The sequence below is a fragment of the Oncorhynchus kisutch genome, linkage group LG10, assembly GCF_002021735.2.
Source record: "Oncorhynchus kisutch isolate 150728-3 linkage group LG10, Okis_V2, whole genome shotgun sequence".
Lineage (NCBI taxonomy): Eukaryota > Metazoa > Chordata > Actinopteri > Salmoniformes > Salmonidae > Oncorhynchus > Oncorhynchus kisutch.
In genome coordinates, this window is record NC_034183.2 from 30,190,787 (window position 1) to 30,212,098 (window position 21,312).

The 21,312-nt window shown below is 41.5% G+C and overlaps 1 protein-coding gene across 1 annotated transcript in view; it reads right to left on the reverse strand.

Annotated features, from left to right (window-relative positions):
• clocka (clock circadian regulator a) overlaps positions 1-21,312 on the reverse strand; it is a 60,776-nt gene that overhangs the window by 25,607 nt on the left and 13,857 nt on the right. The window contains exons 2-5 of the mRNA XM_020492773.2: positions 20,379-20,468; positions 5,040-5,104; positions 4,537-4,781; positions 4,336-4,427 (exon numbers count right to left, since the gene is read on the reverse strand). Coding sequence (XP_020348362.1) covers positions 4,336-4,355 — 20 coding nt within the window. The 5' untranslated portion in view covers positions 4,356-4,427; positions 4,537-4,781; positions 5,040-5,104; positions 20,379-20,468. The remainder of the gene's footprint in view (positions 1-4,335; positions 4,428-4,536; positions 4,782-5,039; positions 5,105-20,378; positions 20,469-21,312) is intronic.

Genomic DNA, 21,312 nt, shown 5'->3' on the forward strand with positions numbered 1-21,312 from the left:
CTTGCTGGAGGCATCAGATCAATAACAAATTGCCCATAAAGATGCCACATGAATAAATTAAACTCCACCCATAGTGCACTATTAAATTAGGCCACCTAAAGCTGGCAGTGTTTTATTGTGGTGCCATGTAAAACGTGAGGATTGTGTATTTAAGCTGGTGTTAATAGTGTGTGGCCAGCTCTAACCTCTGCCTTACAGGAGGTGGAACTACAGAGGACCGTGTGGCAGCAAAACACTATTCTCCTCTGAAACCAAGGGGCAATGAGTAAGATGGATGCTCACAAAAATTATACTTACAAACACAACCACTGTCAAAATACTTGAGACAAACTATCAACATACCTTTCACAAACTAACGACAGACTTTTGACAAAAGGTATTTTTATAGCAGTTGTGCTGGTCTTTGTGTTTTCGATCCTCACAAATCCTTAACATTTATTTCTTTAAGTAGCGGCCAAAGAGGGTCAAAGTGTGAATAGATTTTCAAGTAGATTTAAGTCAAAACTGTAACTCGACCACTCAGGAACATTCACTGTCTTCTTGCTAAGCAACGCCAGTGTAGATTTGGCCTTGTGTTTTAGGTTATTGTCTTGCTGAAAGGTGAATTCATCTCCCAGTGTCTGGTGGAAAGCAGACTGAACCAGGTTTTCCTCTAAGATTTTGCCTGTGCTTAGCTCCATTCCGTTTATTTTTTTTATTCTGAAAAACTCCCCCGTCCTTAATGACTACAAGCATCCCCACCACTATGCTTGAAAATGTGGAGAGTGGTACTCAGTAATGCATTGTAATGGATTTGCCCCAAACTGAAAACTTATTCAGGACAAAAGGACAAAAAGTTAATAGCTTTGCCAGTATTTGCAGTATTACTTTAGTGTCTTGTTGCAAACAGGATGCATGTTTTGGACTATTTTTTATTCTGTACAGATGTCATGACCTCTCTCTTTCTCTCTCTCAAATTCCTGGTGGAGACTCTCTCCCCCTGGCCATGCAGAAAGAGAGACACAGAGAGAGAACAAAGGATTTCACATGGTAAACTCCTAAATCCCCAAAATGGAAATTTGAAACAAAATATCCACTTGTGAGAAGGTGGGAATGTTCCGTGGACACTTAAGGGACGGGTATGACGAGTATGTTTCATTTGGTGACCTCAGAGAGGACAGGAAACACACATAACTATCTCTGAATGTGTACATTTCTCAATTACGGGGTTTGCATCTAATTCTTGTATAAAATGAATGAGTAAAGATGAAACTATTTGTGAAATGATGTAATGTGATGTTAAACCTTAATGTGAGAGAATTGTATTCCCTTTAAAGTTTAACTAAGTCATTGGCCCGCCCCCGTGAGCACAGACATTATCTGGCATCATAGAACCTACTTTTCTATTGTTACGAATAAAAACCCCTCCTGAGGAAATCCTCTTCAGACCACAAAAATCTCAGTATAAGGTAAGGTTGTAATGGTTGCTGAATTCCTAACCATACCACGTGCAGCATTGGCTATATGGCTGGAAATGGTTAAACTCTGAGACTATCGATCCCTACAGACTAAGAGCAAATCTTAGATAATAATTACTAGTCTGCAGCTAGAAATTATGTCAACCTGTGATGCGAAGACCGACAACCGCCGAAACATCTAATCTATGAGAACATTTCATTTACTCTGGAGTATCCATTCTAACCACGATAGATTTTGATTTTCAGGGAAGTAGAGAGAGAGACAATGATGAACTGACTCTCCAACAGAAGAACTGACGATTCCAACAGAGATCACGACGACACACTGGGTGTAAATATATATATATTGATTATAATTATTCCCGAATGAGTGAGCGTACATGTGCAAAGGATTAGCATTTCAATTAATATAATTATAGTAGTACTGTGTGTAGTGAGCCCTCTGTTCTTTTCCGCCTGTTCTCAGTCCACACCCACTTCTCTTTGTCGACCTAGCCGTCATACCGGCTTAGCCCACTAGGGAACCTCCCGGGAGGTTTCCTTGTAACCATAACTGTTTGTTTATGCATTTCTGTGACTATTTAGTTAGTTAGTAAATAAATGATTAAGACAATTGGTGTATGGATGATCCATAGTAAAGGCTGGGTTCGTGCAGATAACCAACAATGTACGACGTTTGCAATGAGACTAACGTTAGGTAAAGAATAATTATATAATTAATCAGATATTAAAATATCTGAAGAGTTATATTTAGGAAAATTATAACTTCGTAATCGGAAGATCTTCCTTGGTGCCCCGACTTCCTAGTTAATTACATTTACATGATTAGTTTAATCACCTAACAAAAATGACAGAAAATTGATTTGATAAAATAACAGTTCACTTTTAATGATGCCAAAGACCCGACACAGGCTTCCTTTTTTTCACTTTGTCAATTAGGTTAGTACAGCCATTAAACTCTGTAACTGTTTTAAAGTCAACTTTGGCCTCATGGTGAAATCTCGGAGCGGTTTCCTTCCTCTCCTGCAACTGAGTTAGGAAGTACGGCTGTATATTTGTAGCGACTGGGTGTATTGATAACCATCCAAAGTGTATTTAATAACTTCACCATGCTCAAAGAGACATTCAATGGTTTTTTAAAACCCATCTACCAATAGCTCCCCTTCTTGCAAGGCATTGGAAAACCTCCCTGGTCTTTGTGGTTGAATCTGTGAAATTCACTGCTCGACTGAGGGACCTTACAGGTGTGCGGTACAGAGATGAGGTAGTCATTCAAAAATCTATTATTGCACAAGGATTGAGCCCAAGAAATGTATTATATGACTTGTCATGCACATTTTTACTCCTGAACGTATTTAGATTTGCCATAACAAAAGGGTTGAATACTTATTTTATACGCATTTCAGCTTGTTATTATTTATAAATAAATATAAACATTTCAAAAGACATTATGGGCTTATTGTTAGTAGGCCAGTGACAAAAACATCTAAATGTAATCCGTGTTAAATTCAGGCTGTGAAAAAAATGTGACATAAGTAAAGGGATGTGAATACTTTCTGAAGGCAGTGTATTTAACAAGGCAAGTTCATTAAGAACCATTTCTCATTTACAATGACAACCAGGCAAGGTATAGTATATCCCTGCCTGGTGGGACAGTATACCAGGGTTGGGGTCAATTTGGAATATCTGAATTTAATTCATTTCAAACAATGAATTTGAATTGGACACATCTCATAGGATGCAGAATTTGAAATGAATTTTCATTTTAAGGAAGTATAATTTTAATTCAAAGCAAATCAAATCAATTCAACTGAGACGTGAAACATGAATGTCTCATTCATTCGAAAACATCTTCTATCAAAAGGATATGCCTCTTAAATAATGCAAAGAACACTCAGAGTCGATATTCACGTAATAATAAGGAATTCCCCTCAACCACAACTTCACGAAAACAAACATTCCTTGCCATTGACCCCAGTGTAAAAGAGCCAACTTCATCATACATTTGTAGCTATACAGAAATAACAAAGCATGACAAAAAGCTGCTGTGTTGTTCAATGTAGATGTTACCAGATAAGAAATCCCAACCCTACGGTTTGCAATGCTCCCACATAGGGAAATAGAGCCTGCGAGAAGAGCCCTGGGGGTTCAGGCTTTTTAGCGTGGGAGAGTGGGAAATGTGGGGAAGCCGGTGTCCAAGTAGGCTAAACGTAGCTATGTGTGTGGAAAACAGCACAGGTAAGACATTTATCATGTTTAGTATAGTTTGTAACTCCACTCACTACTTCATTTTTTTTTACCCTTATTTTACCAGGTAAGTTGAATGAGAACACATTCTCATTTACAGCAACATACCTTTCCTGATATCTAAACACATTAAGTCAAATTATTAGACAACCCACATGACAGTAGAGGGGGAGTTCAGTGGTGCCCAACAGAGAGGCCCCTCCCTTGCATAAGACGGCACACACACACACTGGGGGAAGAGAAAAACACAACCCACTCAAAATGGAGCAGGGCTGAGTGGTATACTAATCCTGGGGTTAAGGCAGGAGATCCCGTGCTGGTAGGATACAGGGACACTTCCGCTGTCACTCAGCTAGCCAGCCAGTTAAAACAGGTGCCGAGCCAGAGTCCACCCACACACAGGTCAGTCACACACACCTAAAGGTCCACCAAAATGTTGCTTGAAATCACCATGGGGACTCTGTGCAGCCAAGGTGAAGTACAGATGAAGATTTTAAAAAATACTCCTCGGTTAAGGATTTTTAAACACAGGTGATTTCAGAGACAGCGTCTAGGTTACCAGTTTGATGAGCAGGTAAGGTAGGATATTTATTTCTCTCATGGGTAGGAGGAGATTGGTGGACTGACTCACCCGCCTATGCTGGAAGTCATCTTGTAGCCTGTTCAGGGTCGCAGTGGTGGAGAGGGGCCTTTTAATCGTGAGGTAGACATTTGTGAATTAACCTGCCAGATAAAACTAGATTAGCAGTGAAATTACAGTACATGACCTGAAACAAAAAAATAGTCCACAGCCTCCATCCCTGAAGCGCAGCAGCACACAGCCCAACCTTACCTCCTGTCTAGCCGACTATGTGGGAGGATGAGGAGTGTGGTGTAGGATGAAGGTCCACTCTGTGAGGAGACACTGTGGTGATGGCAGAGGTCTGTGTGCCCACTAGGGGAGAGGGTTTGTTACGAGAGTCACGGAGAGGATCCTGTGTCAAAGGCCAGCGGTTGTCAACGGGTCCTTTCTGAGCTGAGCTTTCCGCCGGGTTCGGTTGTGGACGTACCTCATGACAGCTACATCGGATGCTCTAACTGGTTACAAAACAGAAGACATTACATTAGTAAACCTTTGAAGTTTTCTATTTATTCAATTCCAAAGGTACTTGTGTACCCTAGGTCCTTGCGTCTGTCTGAAATGAATGATTGGAGAAATGTTACATGGAGAAAATTCCACCTAGCCTATCAGTGGCGCTATATTTCTCATGTGCCTAGGAGTGGAAGGGTTTAGGGGTCAATTTGGGACTGGCTGTAAATCACACTGATTAGTACAGAGCAGAGGTAAGCACTTACCGATCACATGGTTGGTCTGGAGTCGCTAGAGCACTGGACTAGAAGATACCTTTTTCTTCTCAGATCTAAAATAAGAAAAGGCACATGACATTATACCCCTGAAACATACACAAACACACACACACACACACACACACACACTATACCCTGAAAACAGACACACAAATAACCTTACATACAGACGCACATATAACCTTATACCCTTAGAGATGACACATGATGATGAAACAGCTGATTCAAAGAGACAGATGGGTCACAACAGCCACAGCCTCACGTACGCAACCAAAAACTGACATGATAAAATCCTTGTTTAGACACCGGCCCTAGTCTTTAAACTGGTTAGCGGTCCTAATGATACCTACTTCTGCCAATGCAAGGACGTCTACAGTAGAGCTTGAATGACCAATAGAAAATCACCAATGGTGAGCTTTCCTAAAATTACCAGTATCAGGATTCCTCCCATTCTGACCCAACAGACTGCAATACCTGGATAGAACAAACCATCAGAGTTGGTGTTTGACACATTTTTTTACTACGAACACATTTTAGGATAGAAAGAGCGAAACAGAGACATTGGGGTGTGGTGGCTGTGGCTGAGTGTCTAGGTGAATGAGGGGAGTGCCTGATAGAAGCGGGGGGCGGGCCAGTGTCACAGGCTGTTGACTTTCAGCTATGCCCATTTTGCTGCTCTCTGCATGTGACAGATACATTTGACCTACACAGGCAGAATGACACACAGGCTCTCACACACAAACACATCACATAACACACAGAGAATAAGGTCTCTGTCCATAACATAAGGTTACAGGTTTAATGAACTCTCAACGTGACCATGTATGTAAGCAGCAGCAAGTTTCTATCCACATTATGTAGCCTTGCAACGAGGGCGCATTGACACAGCTGGTGATGTCGTTAAATATACATTTCATCTGTCAAAACTATAAAATAACGTGCACAGAATTGGAAAGATATGGTCATTCTCCAGTGGGAAAAAATATAGAGAAAATGTCAAACGTAAGTGTTCACGTACAGTGGTATAAGCGAGGGATGGCAACAGTTTATCGAAAATACCAACGGTATTCAATCACCTGTTGTGTGTTAATTTGAGAGAGAAAAAAAATTGGCTTATTTTAACAATGAAAAAGCTGTCTAAATTCAATTCAATTATCCATGTGCCATTGTTACATACAAGGATATACCATGGCATTCGAAATTCTTAACTTAATAAAACATCAAACTTTTGAATGTAGTTTTTATGACGGTGCGTTGAGCTACTGCTGCACATTTAGCCCACCAGGCAGCCCTGACAATGTTAAGCTATTTTCCCCTCTTCAATTAACGATTACAGGCATGCACCTAACGGAGGTTCCACAAGACCTGGCACAGATAATTGCAAAATACCCAGCAGAAAATATTCTTCAAACAGAATCCGTTCAAATCAAATGTATTTGCCACGTACACAATTTACAGCAAGTTTAAAAGGTGCAGTGAAATGCTGACAGCTTTATCACAGCAAACATCAGACTTCTCTTTTATGATCTACTCAAAGTATATTTAGAACTTTATATATATATTTTTTTTATATATTTAAAAAACATCAAAAACCGTCATATGAAAAATATTGTGATATGATATTTTGGCCATATCGCCCAGCTCTAGTTCCTTAGGATTGCATATTTACGGTAGTGTGAATAGTATACAAGGACAGGCACCACACCCTAATAGGTAATTATTTCTCTTTATATAGGCCTATATCAAAAGTAACCTTTACCTGTTGAATATAGACACATAATGTAACAAGATATGCAAATGAGACATACACTACCGTTCAAAAGTTTGGGGTGGTCACTTAGAAATGTCCTTGTTTTGAAAGAAAAGCACATTTTATTTATAAAGAACATCAACTTGATCAGATGCAGTAAGAAATACAGTGTAAACATAGTTAATGTTGTAAATGACTATTGTCGCTGGAAACTGCAGATTTTTTTGTGGAATATCTACATAGGTGTACAGAGGCCTATTATCAGCAACCATCACTCCTGAGTTCCAATGGCACGTTGTGTTAGCTAATCTAAGTTTATAATTTTAAAAGGATAATTGATCATTAGAAAACCCTTTTGCAAGTATGTTAGTTAGCACAACTGAAAACTGTTCTCCTGATTAAAGTACATATCAACGACGCCACTCTTGCTGCGGGTGATTCCCTGATCCACCTCTACGCAGACGACTCCATTCTGTATACATCTGGCCCTTCTTTGGACACTGTGTTAACTAGAGGTTGGCCGATTAATTAGGGGCGATTTCAAGTTGTTTTCATAACAATCGGAAATCTGTATTTTTTTTACACCTTTATTTAACTAGGCAAGTCAGTTACGAACACATTCTTATTTTCAATGACGGCCTAGGAACGGTGGGTTAACTGCCTTGTTCAGGGGCAGAACAACAGATTTTTACCTTGTCAGCTCGGGGATTCAATCTTGCAACCTTACGGTTAACTAGTCCACCGCTCTAACCACCTGCCTTACTTTGTGTACCTAACCATAAACATCAATGACTTTCTTAAAATCAATACACAAGTATATATTTTTAAACCTGCATATTTAGTTAATATTGCCTGCTAACATGAATTTTTTTTAACTAGGAAAAATGGGGCCCTTCTCTTGCAACAGAGTCAGGGTATATGCAGCAGTTTTGGCCGCCTGGCTCGTTACGAACTGTGTGAAGACTATTCCTTCCTAACAAAGACAGCCAATTTCGCCAAACGGGGGTTGATTTAACAAAAGCGCATTTGCAAAAAAAGCACAATTGTTGCACGAATCTACCTAACCATAAACATCAATTCCTTTCTTAAAATCAATACACAGAATTATATATTTTTAAACCTGCATATTTAGCTAAAAGAAATTCAGGTTAGCAGGCAATATTAACCAGGTGAAATTGTGTCACTTCTCTTGCGTTCATTGCACGCAGAGTCATGGTATATGCAACAGTTTGGGCCGCCTGGCTCATTGCAAACTAATTTGCCAGAATTTTACATAATTATGACATAACATTGAAGGTTGTGCAATGTAACAGGATTATTTAGACTTATGGATGCCACCCGTTAGATAAAATACGGAACGGTTCGGTATTTCACTGAAAGAATAAACGTTTTGTTTTTGAGATGATAGTTTATGGATTCGACCATATTAATGACCTAAGGCTTGTATTTCTGTGTGTTATTATGTTATAATAAAGTCTATGATTTGATAGAGCAGTCTGACTGAGCGATGGTAGGCAGCAGCAGGCTCGTAAACATTCATTCAAACAGCACTTTCATGCGTTTTGCCAGCAGCTCTTCGCAATGCTTCAAGCATTGCGCTGTTTATGACTTCAAGCCTATCTACTCCCGAGATTAGGCTTGTGTAACCGATGTGAAATGGCTAGCTAGTTAGCGGGGTGCGCACTAATAGCGTTTCAAATGTCACTCGCTCTGAGACTTCCGAGTAGTTGTTCCCCTTGCTCTGCATGGGTAACGCTGCTTTGAGGGTGGCTGTTGTCGATGTGTTCCTGGTTCGAGCCCAGGTAGGAGTGAGGAGAGGGACGGAAGCTATACTGTTACACTGGCAATACTAGTGCCTATAAGAACATCCAATAGTCAAAGGTATATGAAATACAAATTGTATAGAGAGAAATAGTCCTATAATTCCTATAATAACTACAACCTAAAACTTCTTACCTGGGAATATTGTTGTTAACCACCAGCTTTCATATGTTCTCATGTTCTGAGCAAGGAACTTAAACGTTAGCTTTCTTACATCGCACATATTGCACTTTTACTTTCTTCTCCAACACTTTGTTTTTGCATTATTTAAACCAAATTGAACATGTTTCATTATTTATTTGAGGCTAAATTGATTTTATTGATGTATTATATTAAGTTAAAATAAGTGTTCATTCAGTATTGTTGTAATTGTCATTATTACAAATAAATTTTCAAAAAAATCATCCGATTAATCGGCATCGACTTTTTTTGGTCCTCCAATAAATCGCTATTGGCGTTGAAAAATCATAAATCGATCCACCTCTACGCAGACGACACCACTCTGTATACATCTGGCCCTTCTTTGGACACTGTGTTAACTAACCTCCAAACAAGCTTCAATAACATAAAAACACTCCTACTGTGGCCTCCAACTGCTCTTAAACGCTAGTCAAACCAAATGCATGCTTTTCAACCATTTGCTGTCCGCACCCGCCTGCGCGACTAGCATCACCACTCTGGACGGTTGGGACTTAGAATATGTGGACAACTACCTAGGTGTCTGGCTAGACTGTAAACTCTCCTTCCAGACTCATATTAAACATCTCCAATCCAAAATTAAAATCTAGAATCGGCTTCATATTTCGCAACAATGCCTCATTCACTCACGCCGCCAAACATACCCTCGTAAAACTGACTATCCTACCAATCCTCGACTTCGGCGATGTCGTTTACAAAATAGCTTCAAATACTCTACTCGTCTATCTCAGTGCCATCCATTTTGTCACCAAAGCCCCTTATACCACCCACCACTGTGACCTGTATGCTCTAGTCGGCTGGCCCTCGCTACATATTCGTCGCCAGACCCACTGGCTCTAGGTCATCTATAAGTCCATGCTACGTAAAGCTCCGCCTTATCTCAGCTCACTGGTCACGATAACAACACCCACCCATAGCATGCGCTCCAGCAGGTATATCTCACTGGTCATCCCCAAAGCCAATACCTCCTTTGGCCGCCTTTCCTTCCAGTTCTCTGCTGCCAATGACTGGAACGAATTGCAAAAATCGCTGAAGCTGGAGACTTATATTTCCCTCACTAACTTTAAGCATCAGCTGTCAGCAGCTTATCGATCACTGCAGCTGTACACAGCCCATCTGTAAATGGCACATCCAACCAACTACCTACCTCAACCCCATATTGTTTTTTCTGCTCTTTTGCACACCAGTATTTCTACTTGCACATCCTCATCTGCACATATATTACTCCAGTGTAAATTGCTAAATTGTAATTACTTCACCACTATTGCCCTCTATATTGACTTACCTCCTTACTTCATTTGCACACACTGTATAGATTTTTATATTGTGTTATTGACTGTACGTTTGTTTATCCCATGTGTAACTCCGTGTCATTGTTTTTGTCGCACTGCTTTGCTTTATCTTGGCCAGGTCAGTTGTAAATGAGAACTTGTTCTCAACTGGCCTACAAGTTCAAATAAAGGTGAAATAAAACAAATATATTCAAAAAGAGAGTAACAACTTACAGATGGTAGGAAATTAAGATCACAATTATGAAAACTGAGGACACGAACTAAAGAGGCTTTTCTACTGACTCTGAAAAACAAGAAACGAAAGATGCCCAGGGTCCCTGCTCATCTGCGTGAACGTGCCTTAGGCATGCTGCAAGGAGGCATCAGACTGCCTGCAATAGGCTGAGAGAGGCTGGACTAAGGGCTTGTAGGCCTGTTGTGAGGCAGGTCCTCACCAGACATCACCGGCAACAACGTCGCCTATGGGCATAAACCCACCGCCGATGGAACAGACAGGACAAGCAAAAAGTGCTCTTCACTGACGAGTCGCGGTTTTGTCTCACCAGGGGTGATGGTCGGATTCGCAATTATCGTCGAAGGAATGAGCGGTACATTGAGGCCTGTACTCTGGAGCAGGATTGATTTGGAGGTGGAGGGTCCATCATGATCTGGGGCGATGTGTCACAGCACAATGGGACTGAGCTTGGTGTCATTGCAGGCAATCTCAACGCTGTGCGTTACAGGGAAGACATCCTCCTCCCTCATGTGGTACTCTTCCTGCAGGCTCATCCTGACATGACCCTCCAGCATGACAATGCCACTAGCCATACTGCTCGTTCTGTGCGTGATTTCTTGCAAGATAGGAATATCAGTGTTCTGCCATGGCCAGCGAAGAGCCCGGATCTCAATCCCATTGAGCATGTCTAGGACCTGTTGGATCGGAGGCTGAGGGCTAGGGACATTCCCCCCCAAAATGTCTGGGAACTTGCAGGTGCCTTGGTGGAAGAGCGGGGTAATATCTCACAGCAAGAACTGTCAAATCTGGTGCAGTCCATTAGGAGGAGATGCACTGCAGTACTTAATGCAGCTGGTGGCCACACCAGATACTGACTGTTACTTTTAATTTTGACTCCCCCTTTGTTCAGGGACACATTATTCAATTTCTGTTAGTCACATGTCTGTGGAACCTGTTCAGTTTATGTCTCAGTTGTTGAATCGTGTTACGTTCATACAAATGTTTACACGTGTTAAATTTTCTGAAGATAAACGCAGTTGGCAGTGAGAGAACGTTTCTTTTTTTGCTGAGTTTACATTTTGTGATAACTGCACTGTAACTGCACTGAAAAAAATATAAACGCAACCATTTCAAAGATTTTACAGAGTTACAGTGCATTAGGAAAGTATTCAGACCCCTTGACTTTTTCCACATTTATTATGTTACAGCCTTTTTCTAAAAATGATTAAATTGTTTTTCCCCTCGTCAATCTACACACAATACCCCATAATGACAAAGCAAAAACAGGTTTTTAGAAATGTTCAATGTTCAAGCATTCAAACCCATACTCAGCACTTTCTTGAAGCACCTTTGGCAGCGATTACAGCCTCGAGTCTTCTTGGGTATGATGCTACAAGCTTGGCACACCTGTATTTGGGGAGTTTCTCCCAGTCTTCTCTGCACATCCTCTCAAGCTTTCAGGTTGGATGGAGAGCGTTGCTGCACAGCTATTTTCAGGTCTTTCCAGAGATGTTCAATCGGGTTCAAGTCTTGGCTCTGGCTGGGCCACTCAAGGACATTCAGAAGCCACTCATGCATTGTCTTGGCTGTGTGCTTAGGGTCGATGTCCTGTTGGAAGGTGAACCTTCGCCCCAGTCTGAATTCTTGTGCTTTCTGAAGCAGGTTTTCATCAAGGATCTCTGTACTTTTCTCAGTTCATCTTTCCCTCGATCCTGATTAGTCTCCCAGTCCTTGCAGCTGAAAAACATCTCCACATCATGATGCGGCCACCACCATGCTTCACCGTATGGATGGAGCCAGGTTTCCTCCAGACGTGATACATGGCATTCAAGCCAAATAGTTCAATCTTGGTTTCATCAGACCAGAGAATCTTGTTTCTCATGGTCAGAGTCCTTCGGGTGCCTTTTGGAAAACTCCAAGCGGGATGTCATGTGCCTTTTACTGATGAGTGGCTTCCCTCTGGCCACTCTACCATAAAGGCCTGATTGTGGAGATGGGAGAACCTTCCCGAAGGACTACCATCTCTGCATTACTACACTAGAGGAACTCTGATGTAAATAAGTTAATTTTTTTATTTTATACATTTGCAAAAATGTCAAAATCCTGTTTTCGCTTTGTCATTATGGGGTTGTGTGTGTTGATTGATGAGGAAAAAAATCAATATAATCAATTTTAGATTAAGGCTGCAATGTAACAAAATGTGGAAAAGGGGAAAGGGTCTGAATACTTTCCGAATGCACTGTATATGGTAATCAGTCAATTGAACCAAATTCATTAGGCCCTAATCTATAGACTTCACATGACTGGGAATACAGATATGCATCTGTTGGTCACAGATACCTTAAAAAAGGGAGGTATGTGGATCAGGAAACCAGTCAGTATCTGGTGTGACCACCATTTGAATCATGCAGAGCGACATCTCCATGGAAGAACAGACATTTTCAGCTTCCAGGAATTGTGTACAGATCCTTGCGACATGGGGCTTTGCATAATTATGCTTAAACATGAGGTGATGGCGGCGGACGAATGGCACAACAATGGGCCTCAGGATCTCGTCACGATATCTCTGTGCATTCAAATTGCAATCAATAAAATGCAATTGTGTTCGTTGTCCGTAGCTTATGCTTGCCCATAACATAACCCCAGCGCCACCATGGGACACTCTGTTCACAACGTTGACATCAGCAAACCACTCACCCACAAGACGTCATACATAATGTCTGCTATCTGCACGGTACAGTTGAAACCGGGATTCATCTGTGAAGAGCACACTTCTCCAGCATGCGAGTGGCCATCGAAGGTGAGCATTTACCCACTGAAGTCAGTTACGACGCTGAACTGCAGTCAGGCCAAGACCCTGGTGAGGACGACAAGCACGCAGATGAGCACTCAGTTGAACAGTTTGTGCAGAAATTCTTCAGTTGTACAAACCCACAGTTTTATCAGCAGTCTGAGTGGCTGATCTCAGACGATCCCGCAGGTTAAGAAGCCAGATTTGGTGGTGCTTGGCTGGCGGGGTTACATGTGGTCTGCGTTTGCGAAGCCAGTTGGAAGTACTGCCAAATTTTCTAAAACGATGTTGGAGGCGGCTTCTGGTAGAGGAATTAACATTAAATTATCTGGCAACAGCTCTGGTGGACAGTCCTGCAGTCAGCATGCCAAAACTTGAAACATCTGTGGCATTGCGTTGTGTGAAAAAACTGCAGATTATAGTGGCCTTTTATTGTCCCCAGCACAAGGTGCACCTGTATAATGATCATGCTGTTTAATCAGTTTACTGATATGCCACACCTGTCAGGTAGATGGGATTATCATGGCAAGGGAGAAATTATCACTAACAGAAATGTAAACAAATTTGTGCCAAAAAAATGAGAGAAATTAGCTTTTTGGGATCATTTATTTTAGCTCATCAAACATGGGACCAACATTGTACATGCATCAATACCAGTATATACTGTATAGTAAAATACTAATGCCGCCCGGGCCTATAAGTTACTATGCCTTTTGCGGATATTTTTCTAATTTGATTGTCTATTTCAGACTGTAACAACCATAACGGAGGGTTTAACATCCGTAAGTCATTTTTCGTCTCTAAAGTAATAATGGAAATGACAACCTTTAAAAAAGTATAGTTTTTGTGCTCAGCCAAGCCTTTCCTTCGAAATGGCTATCCATGTTAAGACGTACAGACTTTCACTAATATGTTCAGTCTCCTCTAAAAGCTTGTCAACCACATCCATAACGCTTCGTATTTGCTTTATTTCTCCAACATGCCAATATTTAGAAGTTAGCTTTTTGGGTATAAATACCCCCCTAGGGCTATTATACACACATACAAGTTTAAATGTATATTTTTTGTAAATTCTTTGACACATTAAAGTTGCGATTTTGCGTGCAAGTCCATAACACTGGAATTGCCACGAAGAAAAACATGCAGACAGAGCATGACGTGAGAGCAGAGGAATGATAGGGAGTAGGATTAAGGTTAAAAAGCTACAGCAACATTTCTATTTCCTCTAAAATAACAACAGTTGCAGTAGCAGCAGCAACACTAGCTGTAGGTACAGCTAAAGGCTGTGCTTGTATAACTATGAGGTCACTGAGTGCTTCACTGATCCGCTGACACAATGACCTATTTTCCTCTTCCTTCCCCTTTAACTTCATCACAGCTCCACAGGCAGCCAATAACAGAGCACTTTGTCACCATGAAACCCTGAGCAGCCAACCACTGAGCAGAGAAAGTCACCATGAGCCCTGAACAGCCAATCAAGTCCCTAACCAGCATATCACAACATTCAAAAGCCAATTACACAGTTAGCAAATGCATCCTGGCTTCTCTGGGGCAGTAGTGAGACAAGAGGAAAAGAAGAGAGAGGGAGGCATGAAGGATAATGGGAAGGACATGGAAAATGAGAGGGTGGAAGGGGAAGAGAAATGTTTTTAAAGTAGCCACTCATCAATCACTGAAGCCGCAAATTTCCTGTTTCTCCCTCATATACACAGAAACCGATTAATACACCTCCCAGGCAGGAGCCCCCTCATCATTTCTTAGTAGCCTCAAATACAGAGCCTATAGGGAGGGAGGTCAGAGAGCTGGAAGTGTGGTGCCAGGACAACAACCTCTCCCTCAACAACAGCAAGACAAGGGAGATGATTGTGGACTACAGGAAAAGCAGGGCCGAACATGCCCCAATTTATGTCGACGGGGCTGTTGTGGAGTGGCTCGAGAGTTTCAAATTCCTTGGTGCCCACATCACCGACAAACTATCATGGTCAAACACACCAAGAAAGTTGTGAAGAGGGCACGACTACGCCTTTCCCGCTCAGGAGACTGAAAAGACCTGGCATAGGTTGCTAGATCCTCAAAAATTTATTCAGATGCACTATCGAGAGCATCCTAACCGGTCGCATCACCGCCTGGTATTGCAACTGCTCGGCACCCGACCATAAGGCTCTACAGAGGGTAGTGCATATGGCCCAGTTCATCACTGGGGCCAAGCTTCCTGCCATCCAAAACCTATATACTAGGCGGTGTCAGAGGAAGGCCCAAAAAATGGTCAAGACTCCAGTCACCCAAGTCATAGACTGTTCTCTCGGCTACCGCACACATTCGTTACCGGAGCGCCAAGCATAGGTCCAAAGGGCTCCTTAACAGCTTCTACCCCCAAGCTATAAGACTGCTGAACAATTAATCAAATGGCCACCTGGACAATTATTCTTTTACTTTAGCGAACTTAGTAAATATTTTATTCTCTATTTTCTTATAACTGCATTGTTGGTTAAGGGCTTGCAAAGTAAGCAATTCAGGGTAAGATATGCACTTGTTGTATTAGGCGCATGTGACAAATAAAATTTGATTTGATTAGATTTTTCTCCCACTTACAAAATCTCACTCACCAAACCCTTTTTCACCAATTCCCTCTCACAGGCATTGTGCTGATGCGCTGTGTGTGCGCGCACACGCACTGACTCAGATGTAGGTCAGAGGAGCTCTGAGGATATGACTCATTCTAAAGTGGATCCTTGGCGCAGCTCGTCGTCACGCACACCAACGCATGCATCGAGACGCCAGCATATCGTCAGTGCCCATCAGCAACCCCATAGCAACCGCCCGCGCCATGCAGGGTAAAAATAGCTCCGCTGAATTCCTCTACAGCTGAGAATTGCTCCATCATTTGTGCGCATCCCCCTATTCTATTATAGAGCAGAGAGAGAGACTCCCTTTATCTCTGTTGGAGGCTGAGCTCCCCCCTATGATGGTCTACCTACCGCAGAAAGAGGACTTACCTCCATACCTCTAAGACCTTCGCTAGAAAAATGAGAAAAAAAGCATCAATAGCACTTTGTCCATCTTGAGACACTGTAGCCCGTATGCACTTCCTCAAAACACTCTGAATGTATCTAAGATAACTCAACAAATCGGTAATTAATTTAGACATTTTTGCCAACAAGATCTTAGTCGCGAAATGTTTGCATCTAACTAAGATGTTTGGTACAGTATTTCTCAAGTTAAAAAAATATGCATGAAAACAATGAATCTCTCATTGAACGACAACAAACACTTCATTGAAGAATCCCTACTGTTGACCAATCACCGGCGAAGGGGCGTAGACTTTGGCTATCGACTTCAGGTTGCCTAGAGACATTGTGTGTGCACGAACAACATCTTGGTGTCATTATACTCCTAGTGTGCTCTAACATATGGACCTTCTGAAATACACATTCACATGAATTAATTCATTTAACATTGAAAATATTCATATGAATCAATCTCAAAAGTACCCTTTTTAAGACGTATTGTTTGGAACAATATCTACTCTATAAGTATATAAGATTTACAAAGTGGCCTCTCTGCTAATTCTGATCAATTTTATTAGCACCACCAACACAGTGAATGGGAAAATGGATTTGAAGGGAACTCTGTTGGTGATTTGCTGAATGTGCAACCCTAAAAGGAGGGCTGTGCTTGGTTAATGAACTATAATGTCAATTTCTATGCAGAAAATTGTCATATTTTCAAGTACCAGAGTGCATACTCTTGAAATGTGACGTTTGAAGAGAATATGGTTCCAGACAATGTCTAAAAATAAACAAAATCAAAAAGGATCCTTGTGAGATAAATATTTTTAATGTTGAATAAATTAATGGGAATCTAGACAGATATGAGAGCACACTATAGCCTAAGGAGTATAATGACACCAAGATGTTGTCTATATCATGTACGGTTCACGGATCATAGGGTCTTACTGGAGGTATGTAAAACGTACCTATATTAAACACAAAAAATCTGATCCGGATCGTATGGACCTTGGCATACAAAATAGGTCCTTTCTAAGCTCAGCCCAAGCCAGTGAGTACCATCCCGACATATTCTGACATCAGAAACTCAAAATAATTTGTGGACCATCGATTAGTAAGGGGGTAGGATAGCCAGAGTGTCACCATATGAAAAGCAGCAGTACTGCTTTTAGGGAATGGGAAAATGTCTCCGCCATAGAAACAGGCCGACATTTAAGATATTCATCCGTTCAGACAAGGAGCTGGAGGAGGAGAGTTTCTGCTCTAAGTGGCAGAGAATCCCTCAGTAATCTAATGCAGTCGGAAACCACCAACGAGCATCAACACATTCATTGCTGGGAAACGAACCAAATATACATTTACCCACACTTTGCATATACACCCTCTCTCTCTCCCGCTCTCAGACACAAAGGTTACACCTCTCCCTGTTAAATCAGACAATAAGAGAGTGTGCCTGCTACCAGCACACACTGTGGTTAATGGCTTCTAATTAGTAGGCTGACAATTCCAAGAAGAAGGAGAATACAGTGGAGTTACTGACAAACAAAAACAGCAGGCTCGATGATTCTTCTGACAGTCAGTGATCCGTACTGTGTCTGGGCTAAAGCTTAAACCTTGAGCTACTGTTTCTCTATCCATGCTGCTGCCCAGTTCCCTGCCCACCCCAGCTCGTCTCCACACCACTGGGCTGCTGAAGCCCCCAGAGCTGGGCAACCCAGTTGTGTTCCACCCAAGCACATGCATTCGCAGCCCCAACAGCACAAAAGGGGTCTTTGTTTGCGTTTGAATCCCACACTCCACAGACAGGAATGTCAGAGTAGGGCAGCGGTTTCCAATGGCAGCAGGAGGACGGAGAGGCTGCCAGGAGCCCCACCACTTGCCCATTCTCCCACAGTGGCCAGTTCAGACAGAGAGAGGGAGAGAGAGACAGAGACAGAGAGATGAGCACTGCCAGGCAACACAGGAGAGGAAGATATTAAATACGCCATGCCAACTGCCCGCTACCACCGCCTACCACGATATGCATCATGAGCGTAGGCTTACACTACCATTCAAAAGTTTGGGGTCACTTAAAAATGTCCTTGTTTTTCAAAGAAAAGCAATTTTTTGGTGAATTAAAATATCATCAAATTGATCACAAATACAGTGTAGCCACTGTTATTGTTGTAAATGACTATTGTAGCTGGAAACGGCAGATTTTTAATGGAATATCTAAATAGGCGTCTAGAGGCACATTATCAGCAACCATCACACCTGTGTTCCAATGGCACATTGTGTTAGCTAATCCAAGTTTATCATTTTAAAAGGCTAATTGATCATTAGAAAACCCTTCAGCAATTATGTTAGCACAGCTGAAAACTGTTGTGCTGTTTAAAGAAGCAATAAAACTGGCCTTCTTTAGACTAGTTATCTGTAGCACCTAGTTATCTGGAGCACCAGCATTTGTGGGTTCGATTACAGGCTCAAAATGATAATGGGCCTCTGTATGCCTATGTAGATATTCCATAGAAAAATCAGCCGTTTCCAGCTACAATAGTCATTTACAACATTAACAATGTCTACACTGTATTTCTGATCAATTTGATGTTATTTTAGATGGACAAAAAATGTGCTTTTCTTTCAAAAACAAGGACATTTCTAAATGACCCCAAACTTTTGAACGGTAGTGTAACTGTATCACTACTTAATAGTCAGGGCAAACCCGTTTTGGTGATTTGATCAAAATAAATAAATCACCTCATGTTTTTTTAACTCATTCAGCAGTTTTTACCAGATTAAGTACAATGCCATTGGAAATTCATTTTGTTAATAAAGTTACATTTATATTACAAAAAACGTAAATTGAAAATAACGCTGTCGCTGCTTTCTGCTGACAAAACATTTTGATGAATTGCCCAAAGTCAAAAAACAGTTTTAAAGTGTCCAAATCAATAACCAGAAACACATTTTGATATATTGAAAACCTAAAACATACAATTTACTATATACACATACTTAGTAATAGTAATCATATTGCTTGCATTTTTTTAAACAAGCACCTTGTAAACTGCACACATATGGTAAAATAATTAAGCATGCCAATTTATGATTGTATACACTGAGTGTACAAAACATTAGGAACACCTGCTCTTTCCTTGACAGACTGACCAGATGAATCCAGGTGAAAGCTACTGATGTCACCTGTTAACCTGTAAATTCACTTCAATCAATGTAGATGAAGGGGAGGAGATAGGTTGAAGGATTTTTAAGTGTTGAGACATGGATTGTGTATGTGTGCAATTCAGAGGGTAAATGGGTAAGACAAAGTATGTAAGTGCCTTTGGTAGTAGGTGCCAGGTGCACCGGTTTGAGTGTCAAGAACTGCAACGCTGCTGGGTTTTTCATGCTCAACAGCTTCCTGTGTGTATCAAGAATGGTCCACCACACAAAGAACATCCAACCAACTTAACACAACTGTGGGAATCATTGGAGTCAACAGGGACCAGCATCCCTATGGAAAGCTTTCGAACATTGTGTAGAGTCCATGCCCCAACAGATTGAGGCAAAAAAAAAGGTGTGTGGGGGGGGGGGGGTTCATAATGTTTGGTATACTCAGTGTAGATTCATGAGAATTGCAATACATTTTGTATCGGCACCCAAGTATCGTGATAATATCGTATCATGAGTATGTTGACCACTCACAAACTATTGCAACAATGCCATTTATTTCTCAGTCATTTAACCATTTCGAGAGTTTATAAATGCACTCAAACACAATTTACCCAGACACTCTAGACTAGAGCCTCCATAGAGGCTGAACGTTTTTCTTTGCTATTCGAACGGTCATTACGGAGACTGCGGTCATCAAAAACTCCATGACCGTCACAGCGCAAACGTCAACATCAGAACCAACCATTTATCTCAAGATAGTCAGGCTATAATATATTCCAAAACCCTACCTATCACCATTTTGACCTATTACCTGGACAAATTTTTAACAATGACTTTACTCTACTTGGGCAAACCCAAATACCCACTTTGAGAAACCCAAATTTAAAATTCAGACCCCAAAAGGTGACACATGGCTAAATCATCAAATATAAATTACATGCACAAATAGCCTAAATTTGTCACTGCGTGTATTCAAAAATGCTTTAGACCACATTAACTTAATAGACCCGTCACACCAATGGTGCCAGTCTAAATGGAGTCGTTGCATAGACTGTGCAGTACATTCCTCAAATGCTATGCAGCCTTTTTCTTCGTCTCCTTACCTCTTACACTTTATTAAGCGATGTCCAGTAAGGCAACCAATCCTCTGCAGCCCATGTTCTCAGCACAGCCGTTTTGTTCAAAATGTCAACCTGGAAAATAAAAATAACAAAGGCCACTGAGAACCACACATATATTTGATCAAGATTGCCCTGTGGTCTGGGCGAGTCTATATGGTAGGAATATGAAACAGTCGTTACCTAACATTCTTGTGCAGTGACCCACCTGAAGCTTTTCAAATTTCCTTGTGACCAGCAGAAAAAACAATCACAATATATTGTGCCAGAGTGCAGTCTTTAGCAGGCAGGGCTGGGAATTGCCAGTGACCTCACAATACAATATTATCACAATACTTAGGCGCCAATACGATATGCATTGCGATTCTCACGATTCTATATGTATAGCGATTCGATAATAGGTTTCGATGTACCAAACATATTGACCACCGTGTCTGCTGTAAAGGGACAAGAATGAGCCATGATCAGTCAGCCATGGAAATAAAAGTGCTGAAATCATGTTGAGAATAAGCTAGAGAAGGAGTTAGGGACTTGCTTTAGGTTTCATTGGGGTTGGCTGTGTGGTGAACTGTGAGTTTCCAGAGGACAAGGCGGTGCCGTGTGAGGTTCTGCTCTAGCCATCAGCTCTGCTACTCCCAGACGTTCTGATTAGAGATTAATCACATCCTGAAGCTTCCAAAGCAGTGACACACCAGTCAGAAAACACAGACACACACAACCACACCTCCTAAACTAATTTACAACCAAGGCTTGGCACTGTGTCAGTCAGCTGGGATGGGGGGTTCGGTACCACAGATGTAAACACAAGCTTCCATCTGCTCCTGGATCCACATGAAACTAATCCTAGGTGTGTGTCGTGTTTTGAACCTGGCGAGAGAGAGAAATACAGAAAGAAAGCGAGAGAGAAGGGTTGGGCTCA